A 9,767-nucleotide genomic window follows, 5' to 3' on the forward strand; every position below is an offset into this window, starting at 1 on the left:
AAAAGCAAGAGATCTCAAAAAGCAACGTCGGCTGACCCAGAGGGATTCCTCTCCCACACACACGGCCAAAGTGTGTTCCGCATTCCGGTTTTCAACTGCGTGCGCCGGGGAAAGCACGGACACGCGCCCGCCCGCCCTTTTCGTCCGGAAGCTTCCCGCCTTTCTTCCTCCGCCCCGGCGCCGGTGGGCCACTACTAGAGCACAGGATCCATTGCACCCTCACTTGACCGCCGCCGTGGAATGGAATTGAAACCCCCGCTGCCGCTGCCTCCACCAACCCGGTCGCCGCCCAGCCAGCCCGCCCGCTATATATCTTCTTGCCCCGCAACCACCTTTCAGCGAACCAAGAAGCTGGCATACAGCCTGGTATTGGATTCGTGATCCGTCAGGCGTCAACGATCACGAACGTCGAACGGACCGCATTGTCCTGCACGAACCTTGATCCGTAGACACTTCTTTCTGGGAGGAGGAGGGAGCTCGCCGGCCGGCCATGGACACGGGGGAGGCGGCGTTCGGGGTGGCGAGCCTGCGGCTGGGCTCCTCGTACCGGGAGCGCGGCGGCGGCGACGTCTTCTCCCGGGCGTCGTCGTCGAGGGCGGGCGACGATGACGACGAGGAGGCGCTCATGTGGGCGTCGCTAGAGCGGCTGCCCACGCACGCCCGCGTCCGCAAGGGCATCGTCGTCGGGGACGACGGTGGTGGCGGTGGTGGCGGGTTCGTCGACGTCGCCGGCCTCGGGTTCCAGGAGCGGACGCGCTTGCTCGACCGGCTTGTCCGCGTCGCCGAGGAGGACCACGAGCGCTTCTTGCTCAGGCTCAAGCAGAGAATCGACAGGTGGCTCTCACTCACCTGCTTGCTCTGCTCTTCTCTGCTCTGCTTTGCATATCTCTTTCTACTGTCCTCACCTATATTTGCTAAAAAAAATCTATATTCCCCAACACATTTGAACATTTGCACCGTTCAAAGATTTTCTCTTGTCAATCCAAGGCCCCAATCCCGTTATAGTTGGAAATTAAGCACAACAAGGGATGCTGAATTTCTCCCCTATTTATTTGTTTCAGAGTTGGGATCGACTTTCCGACGATCGAAGTGCGATACGATCACCTCAACATCGAGGCGCTCGCACATGTGGAGAACAGAGGCTTGCCCACCTTCATCAACACCACTCTGAATTCTCTAGAGGTACTGCCAAGAGTGCTGAAACTACTATATATTCTCATGAATTCTACGGAATGTTCTTCAAGCCTGACCATGTTCTGTTTGTGCCTGCCTTCTCCTTCAGACATTAGCCAATTTTCTTCGTATAATTCCCAACAAGAAGATACCCATCAACATCCTGCATGATGTCAATGGAATTATCAAGCCAAAGAGGTACTGTTTATGTTGTTGTAGGCTTTACTTTGCTGTCAAACATTCTTCAGCACTCGTTGATTTTCTGTATTTATGCCGTCTTCTATGAACATATTTCAATTGCACTTGCTGGTCTGATGTCCGGTGTTCATGTAAAATTCAGGATGACGTTACTATTAGGGCCACCAGGATCAGGGAAGACTACACTGCTTCTCGCTTTGGCAGGGAAACTAGGCTCTGATCTAAAGGTTAATCAACTTGACTGATTACAGCGATCTTTCTTTTTTCTGAAGTTCAAGGAAATTTACTTTTGTGTGATACGATATAAACCAAGCAGGTTTCAGGAAAAGTAACATACAATGGGCATGGAATGAATGAGTTTGTGGCTCAGAGATCAGCAGCTTACATATCCCAACATGACCTCCACATCGCCGAGATGACGGTACGGGAAACCTTAGCCTTCTCAGCCAGATGCCAAGGGGTTGGAAGTAGATACGGTGAGCTCAAAATTAATCACACTATGGGAGATAATTAATCCTCTCACTTCATAATTGTGTGCTAATTTCTGATGAACTTGTCCTAGACATGCTTACTGAGCTATCAAGGAGGGAGAAAGCTGCAAATATCAAACCAGACCCAGATCTCGATGTCTACATGAAGGCAATATCAGTGGGCGGCCAGGATACAAATATCATCACCGATTACATCCTCAAGGTACTGGATCCAACAACAAAACCTTGTTCTTCAATGTGCAAACTTCTGACTGACTGTTATGTTGAACCCTGCAGATTTTAGGGCTTGACATTTGCGCTGACACCATGGTCGGAGATGATATGCTGAGAGGAATCTCAGGGGGGCAACGCAAACGTGTCACAACTGGTAAGTCTGGTACAAAATTAGGAGCCACAACATATAATTCGCATGATTATTCTGTTGTACACCATACGATCTCCATGAACATCTCATCTGGTTGTCATAGCAGAATCTGAGATCTGAGCATTTGCTGAACCTTGGTTGCTTGAATTTTTCTGAAGGTGAGATGATGGTCGGAGCGGAAAGAGCACTGTTCATGGATGAAATCTCCACTGGCCTGGATAGCTCTACCACATACCAGATAGTGAAATCACTTGGACTAATCACCAACATCCTCAGTGGCACAACTGTCATTTCCTTGTTGCAACCTGCACCAGAAACATATAATTTGTTTGATGACATAATCCTCTTGTCGGATGGTCACATTGTGTATCAAGGACCACGTGAACATGTGCTTGAATTCTTCGAATCGATGGGCTTCAAATGTCCTGACCGGAAAGGCGTCGCTGACTTTTTGCAAGAAGTAAGTCAGCTTAAATGCTTAAAAGTATATCAATATCAAAATATATTTTCGTACTACGTATATTTAATGTTGTAGATCTTACCATATTTTCCTATAAACTCGGTCAAACTTAAATAGGTTTGACTTAGGACAAATCTAGAACTTGAGCTAATTTGGAATGGATGGAGTCATAAGTATATGTTTTGAATTGATGTTTAGTTACTAACATCAGCCCTTTGTAAAACTTATAGGTGACATCAAGGAAAGATCAGCAACAATACTGGGCAAGGAGTAACCGAAGATACCAATACGTCCCAGTCAAGGAGTTTGCTCGTGCATTCCAGGCATTTCATGTTGGCCAGAGTTTATCTGTGGAGCTCTCTCGCCCTTTCGACAGGAGCCAGTGTCACCCTGCTTCACTAACGACCTCAACGTACGGTGCCAGCAAGACAGAGCTGCTGCGTGCGTGCATCGAGAGGGAGTGGCTGCTCATGAAAAGGAATATGTTTGTCTACCGCTTCCGGGCTTTTCAGGTAAAGCTAATTTTCTTTAGCCTCCCATTTCAGTTCAGGCATATGTTCATACATTTAAGAGATTGATTGATGAACTAATGGAAATACCTGATATCCATCTGCAGCTTCTGGTGATGACAGTAATCGTGATGACACTGTTCCTGCGCACAAACATGCACCATCGTACAGTTAACGACGGCATTGTCTACCTGGGTGCTCTGTTCTTCGCTATAGTTGCCCACATGTTCAACGGTTTCTCTGAGCTAGCTTTGGCCACCATAAAGTTGCCGGTCTTCTTCAAGCAAAGAGATTACCTCTTCTTCCCTGCATGGGCTTACGCCATACCAACCTGGATCCTCAAGATACCGATATCTTGCGTCGAGGTCGCCATCACAGTATTCTTGGGTTACTACGTCATTGGGTTCGATCCAGATGTTGGAAGGTACGCTTCAAATATCAATCATTTTGCTGTGGCAGACTACCAAGAAGAACATGACAAGACAATTCATGATCCTACAAGTAGCACGTACCATTATTAATCATCTGGTTGTTTTCTTGCATGCAGACTGTTCAAGCAGTACTTGCTGCTGTTGTTTGTCAACCAGATGGCTGCAGGATTGTTCAGGTTTATCGCAGCATTGGGCAGGACCATGGTTGTTGCAAATACACTGGCATCCTTTGCACTTCTTGTGCTGCTCGTGCTCAGTGGATTCGTCCTGTCGCATCGTAATGCTCCTCTTCTGGAACAAAATAAATAAATTATTTACTAGGTCATTGAAATGTAAATTTCAGAGACAGGATTTTCATATTTGCTTGTTTATGGCAGATGATGTGAAGAAATGGTGGATCTGGGGCTACTGGATGTCACCTCTTCAGTACGCCATGAGTGCTATTGCTGTAAACGAGTTCCTTGGGGATAAATGGCAACGGGTATGTCATGTTGTTTCCAATTCCACCGTGACAACAAAAATATTGGTCGCTGACATAACATAATACTATCGACAGTTCTGATCGTCAAAACCATTTTGCAGGTTCTCCAGGGGTCCAACAGAACTCTAGGAATAGATGTGCTCAAGTCCAGGGGCTTTTTCACTGAGGCAAAATGGTACTGGATTGGCGTTGGGGCACTCCTGGGATACGTCATTGTGTTCAACATCCTCTTCACCCTCGCTCTAAGCTACCTTAAACGTAATCCAAAGCTTCTAGAATGGAATTTTGCAATGCGTATTTTGTTAAAGCACTTGATCTGAGACTATTTCTTCTAAATCATGCAGCGTTGGGGAAATCTCAGCAAATTCTTTCAGAGGATGCACTAAAGGAGAAGCATGCCAGTATCACTGGCGAAACTCCTGATGGCTCTATCTCTGCGGTCTCAGGTAAGGCTACTTGCAGTAGCAATTGGGACATGAATGAACATGGTAACATGTCATTTAAAAAAAAAGAAAAGGAGATAAACCCCGGCCTCTGCATCATTGCGATGCACACAGCCATGGCAAAATGTCATCTAAGGGGTCAAACTTCTCTTATGTAGGGAACATCAACAACTCAAGGAGAAATTCTGCCGCCCCAGAAGACAGTGGTAGGAGGGGAATGGTCCTGCCATTTGCACCGCTTGCTGTTGCCTTCAACAACATGAGATATTCTGTTGACATGCCTGCGGTAATGCCCTTCAACAATTTCCCAACTCCCTTCAATGGTTCTAATGGCATCCTATCATTAGACCTTAATCTGCGCACTGAAACTCAACCATATCAATTATTATTTGATTGAGTTCTAAAGCTTTCAGTTTCCAACTAATTAACTTGCTGACACAAAAATCCTGTTGCATAACAGGAAATGAAAGCACAAGGTGTTGATGAAGATAGGCTGCTTCTGCTGAAGGGAGTCAGTGGCAGTTTCAAGCCGGGAGTCCTGACAGCGCTGATGGGGGTCAGCGGCGCCGGCAAGACCACGCTGATGGATGTGTTGGCGGGCAGGAAGACTGGAGGCTACATTGAAGGTGACATCTCAATCTCCGGCTACCCGAAGAAGCAGGAGACCTTTGCTCGTATCTCGGGTTACTGTGAGCAGAATGACATCCACTCACCAAATGTGACCGTGTATGAGTCCCTGGTCTACTCCGCATGGCTCAGATTGCCTTCCGATGTCGAGTCGGAAACAAGAAAGGTATGTATATATGCGTCCTTGACTCCTTGTTCTGGGAACTCAAGCCAGGGATACATACACTTGTTCTGATCTGAACAACTCCATTTCATCATTTTTAACAGATGTTCATAGAGCAAGTGATGGAGCTGGTAGAACTGAATTCACTGAGGGATGCGCTTGTTGGACTACCTGGAGTGAACGGCCTATCAACGGAGCAGAGGAAGAGGCTGACGATCGCGGTCGAGCTTGTCGCTAACCCCTCTATAATATTCATGGATGAGCCTACCTCTGGCCTTGATGCCAGGGCCGCGGCTATTGTCATGAGGACGGTGAGGAACACCGTCGACACGGGCAGGACAGTTGTTTGCACCATCCACCAGCCTAGCATCGACATTTTCGAAGCCTTCGATGAGGTAATTATGATTATATTAGAAATTTCCTTTTTCATGCATGTTTCCAAAATTAACATTTTTCTGTCTCGCAGCTGTTCCTGATGAAGAGAGGAGGGGAGGAGATATATGTGGGTCCTCTAGGGCACCAGTCGTGCGACCTCATCCAATACTTTGAGGTAACTTTGCCTTCTCCTCCTTTTCAAGTTCTTTTTAGGTGTTGCATTGCATGACTTTGAGTGATAGTAACGATTTGCTGGCATCAATTTTATCAGGGAATCGAACGGGTCAGCAAGATCAAACCAGGGTACAATCCGGCAACTTGGATGCTGGAAGTGACCTCACAGGCACAAGAAGACATACTAGGTGTCAGTTTCGCAGAAGTCTACAAGAACTCAGACCTGTACCAGTAAGTCATTAATTTTGCTCAAGGATTGACTAATGGAAGGCCTGCCTGATATGATCGACGGACATTGACAAACAATATGTGGTATTTATATTTTGCAGGAGAAACCAGAGCATGATCAGGGACATCAGCAGGGCCCCTGCTGGCTCCAAGGATCTCTACTTCCCGACGCAGTACTCGCAGAGCTCCATCACCCAATGCATGGCGTGTCTGTGGAAGCAGCACCTGTCCTACTGGAGGAACCCTCAGTACACCGTGGTCCGCTTCTTCTTCTCCCTCGTCGTCGCGCTCATGTTCGGCACCATATTCTGGCAGCTTGGGGGCAAGAGGTCGAGGACGCAGGACCTGTTCAACGCGATGGGGTCCATGTACGCGGCGGTGCTCTTCATGGGGATCTCCTACTCGTCGTCGGTGCAGCCCGTGGTGGCGGTGGAGCGGACGGTGTTCTACCGAGAGCGGGCCGCCGGGATGTACTCAGCGCTGCCATACGCCTTCGGACAGGTGGTGGTGGAGCTCCCCTACGTGCTGGTGCAGTCGTTGGCGTACGGGGTGATCGTCTACGCCATGATCGGCTTCCAGTGGGACGTCAAGAAGTTCTGCTGGTACCTCTACTTCATGTACTTCACGCTGCTCTACTTCACCTACTACGGCATGCTCGCCGTGGGTCTCACCCCCAGCTACAACATCGCCTCCATCGTCTCGTCCTTCTTCTACGGCGTGTGGAACCTCTTCTCGGGCTTCGTCATCTCGCGGCCGACGATGCCCGTGTGGTGGAGGTGGTACTCGTGGGTGTGCCCGGTGTCATGGACTCTCTACGGGCTGGTGGCCTCACAGTTCGGCGACCTCACGGAGCCTCTCCAGGACAGCGGCGTGCCCATCGACGCCTTCCTCAAGAGCTTCTTCGGATTCCAGCACGACTTCCTGGGTGTCGTCGCTGTCGTCACTGCCGGGTTCGCCGTCCTGTTCGCTGTCGCATTCGGTCTCTCCATCAAGGTGCTCAACTTCCAGAGAAGGTGATTCATCATGCAGTGGCAGTGCACGGACCAACGGCTCAATTTCAACCAGCCGGAAGCGAATGCTCCGCATGTGTTTGTAGTTTGTACTAGTAGTTCCTAGTCGCATATTCTTTTTCTCTCGGTTCCATTGATTTGTTTTCCTTAGTTTTTTTTCGCTTAGTTGATCAATCTGATCTGCACATGTATACATAAACATTGCATAGCAATGGTTTACTCAGTAGCAAGAAAGTTATACAAGTATATAGATAATGAAGAGAATTTTTTGGCTGAATTCGATGAACCAGAAGGCTGCTGAGTGGCTCTCATTTTCCCGGTCCTCTTCTACTGAAAAATTACCCCATAACTATCATGAAAATACTCCATGCGAGAGCACACAAAATAAAGCTCAATTGCACAATCAGTGTGGAATTTAAACACAATGCTTATAATGATCTAAAAATAGATAGACGGAAATAACAATACATGGATACAAAAGTGTACCAAATCAATAGTTTGGGTTTACTTCATCTGTGCCTCCCATTTTCGCAGTTGTTTGCCGGTGAAGAAAAGGACCCTTCATCGTCTACTTATATGATATGAAATGGAATTGATATGAAAATGCATCAATTGAGCTCAACACACGGTACATTTCAATTCAATTTCAGTTCAATCTCGGTGGAAAAAACTTACCCAGTGTTGGGGACTGGAGTGCCCGGCGGCAGCAACAGCTGCACTACGACAGTGCAGCATGGCGGCCGGGGGTCGGCGGCAGCGCAGCAGCACGGCGGCCGGGGGGCCCGGGTGGAACGGCGAGGAGCCTCCGTTCGGCTCGTGGATCGCGCAGAGCAGGCAGCAGGTGGAGCAGCGCGCCGGGGAGGGGGGACGGCGGCGCGAGCGTCGGTGCGTGCGTGCGTGCGAGCTCTATAGGTCGGGAGTTCGGGCCCAAATTGGACTTCCTCGGCCTTGTGTGCCTACGTTCTGCTGGACTGCGCCCAAGGCCCACTATGAAATATGCATGTAAGGCCGAGTCATTTCCTATTCGGCGCTTTAACGAGATCACTGCTCTTTTGCACAAGGGTCACTCCCACCTTCCTAGATTACGGATTTTCAAAAGAAAAACCTTTCAAGATTATAAGAAGTGGCGCACTGCATACACACCACTCAGCGTAAACTGAAAGTTTTTCCTTTTTTTATATATTTCTTTATTCAAAACATTTTACCTCTTAAACCGTGCGTCAAAATCTCAAACATTTTTGTCGTTAGATACCTCGCGTCGAAATCTTTAAAATTACTCCTACATTGATATTGAAAGATTTTGACAAAAAAATCATGAAAAAAAAAACTGAACCTGGAACATGTTTAAAAAAACTGAAATCTGTGCCTCCACGAGAAAAAATCCCATGCCTCTCGCGGAACGAAAAGAAAAGAAAACATGTTTTTTTTCTCTTACCAGAGGGCGCGGAAGCACATCCATGCCTCCACGAGAAGTAAATCTTTTTCTCTGACGAAAGAAGAAAAAAATATCTTTTTTCCTTTCTGAGAGGCACGCATGTGCCTCTCGCGGAAGGAAAAGAAAAGAAAACACTATTTTTCTCTTTCCAGAGGGCGCGGAAGCACATCCATACCTCCACGAGAAGTAAATCCTTGTCTCTCGCGGAAGAAGAAAAGAAACGTCTTTTTTCTTTGTGAGAGGCACGCATGTGCCTCTCGCAGAAGGAAAAGAGAAAAAAACACGTTTTTTCCCTTTCCGAGAGGGTGCGAAAGCACATCCATACCTTCACGAGAAGTAAATCCTTGCCTCTTGTGGAAGAAAAAAACATCTTTTTTCCTTTCTAAGAGGCACGTATATGCCTCTCGAGAAAGAAAATACATGCCTCCACGAGAAGTAAATTCATGCCTCTCGCGGAAGAAAAAAACACATTTTTCGTGTCAAAAAATCATTTTTTTCTAAAACCTAAGAAAACCCGAAAAGAAAAAAAGACAAAAATAATGATTTAAAAGCCAAAAACGCGCCCAGAAAATAAATAAACAAAATTCGAAGGGAGCGTTCAGACCGCAACATGTGGCGTCGGCTACACCCATGTGAGTTTTCTGCTGGGCGGCCATTATATTCCTCCAGACGGTTTTTTCTGTTTTGCTCCGTTGGCTTCTAAGAGAGCAACTAGCTTTTTTTCGACAAAGAGAGAGCAACTAGCTGAAGATAACCCTTTCGAGGGCAACCGCAACGAGCGTCTTTCTAGCACCTGGAGTGGGCCAAGTGGTGCATCTAGATGTCACCATGTGTCATGTTTTGGACGCACCCTCCGAAGCATGATTTTGGTTTCATTTTTCTACACACGTTTTTATTTTTTCGCTTTTCGGCTAACTCTCCCTAGGTTTTCTTCAATTTTTAATTTTTTTTATGAAGCACAATTGAGGTTCTGAAGAAACATAATATATGCTTCTACAAGTAACACATCTTTACTAAGCGTGGCAATACATATTTGCTTCTGCGGGAAGCATATGCTTCCGCCAGAAACACAACCTGTGCTTTCACGAGTTGTGATTCTTAAAAAGAAAAATTACAGTTGTGCTTCTTGAAAAGGTTGTGCTTTCCAAAAAAACAGAAAAAAATACAATCTATGCTTTCACGAGATGTACAACTTTGCTTCCATG

General features: G+C 47.0%; 1 protein-coding gene across 1 annotated transcript; it reads left to right on the plus strand.

Moving 5' to 3' along the window:
- Positions 1 to 285: 285 nt before the first annotated feature.
- Positions 286 to 7,404, plus strand: LOC119330989 (ABC transporter G family member 44-like). Its single transcript, XM_037604142.1, has 20 exons — positions 286 to 834; positions 1,062 to 1,182; positions 1,283 to 1,371; positions 1,514 to 1,598; positions 1,688 to 1,847; positions 1,934 to 2,064; positions 2,139 to 2,229; positions 2,385 to 2,686; positions 2,917 to 3,198; positions 3,303 to 3,619; positions 3,743 to 3,903; positions 4,004 to 4,107; positions 4,209 to 4,365; positions 4,452 to 4,553; positions 4,709 to 4,836; positions 5,011 to 5,343; positions 5,445 to 5,735; positions 5,807 to 5,890; positions 5,987 to 6,120; positions 6,219 to 7,404. Exons 1-20 carry the CDS (start codon positions 491 to 493, stop codon positions 7,132 to 7,134), a joined length of 4,332 nt encoding a protein of 1,443 aa, XP_037460039.1. The 5' UTR covers positions 286 to 490; the 3' UTR covers positions 7,135 to 7,404.
- Positions 7,405 to 9,767: the final 2,363 nt, after the last annotated feature.

This window comes from Triticum dicoccoides, chromosome 7A (genome assembly GCF_002162155.2).
Source record: "Triticum dicoccoides isolate Atlit2015 ecotype Zavitan chromosome 7A, WEW_v2.0, whole genome shotgun sequence".
Taxonomy (NCBI): Eukaryota; Viridiplantae; Streptophyta; class Magnoliopsida; order Poales; family Poaceae; genus Triticum; species Triticum dicoccoides.

Coding starts and splice junctions, on each gene's coding strand:
- LOC119330989 (XM_037604142.1), top strand. CDS start 491: ATGGACACGGGGGAGGCGGCGTTCGGGGTGGCGAGCCTGCGGCTGGGC. Junction 2,065..2,138: donor TCACCGATTACATCCTCAAG/GTACTGGATCCA, acceptor TGAACCCTGCAG/ATTTTAGGGCTTGACATTTG. Junction 5,736..5,806: donor TTTTCGAAGCCTTCGATGAG/GTAATTATGATT, acceptor TCTGTCTCGCAG/CTGTTCCTGATGAAGAGAGG.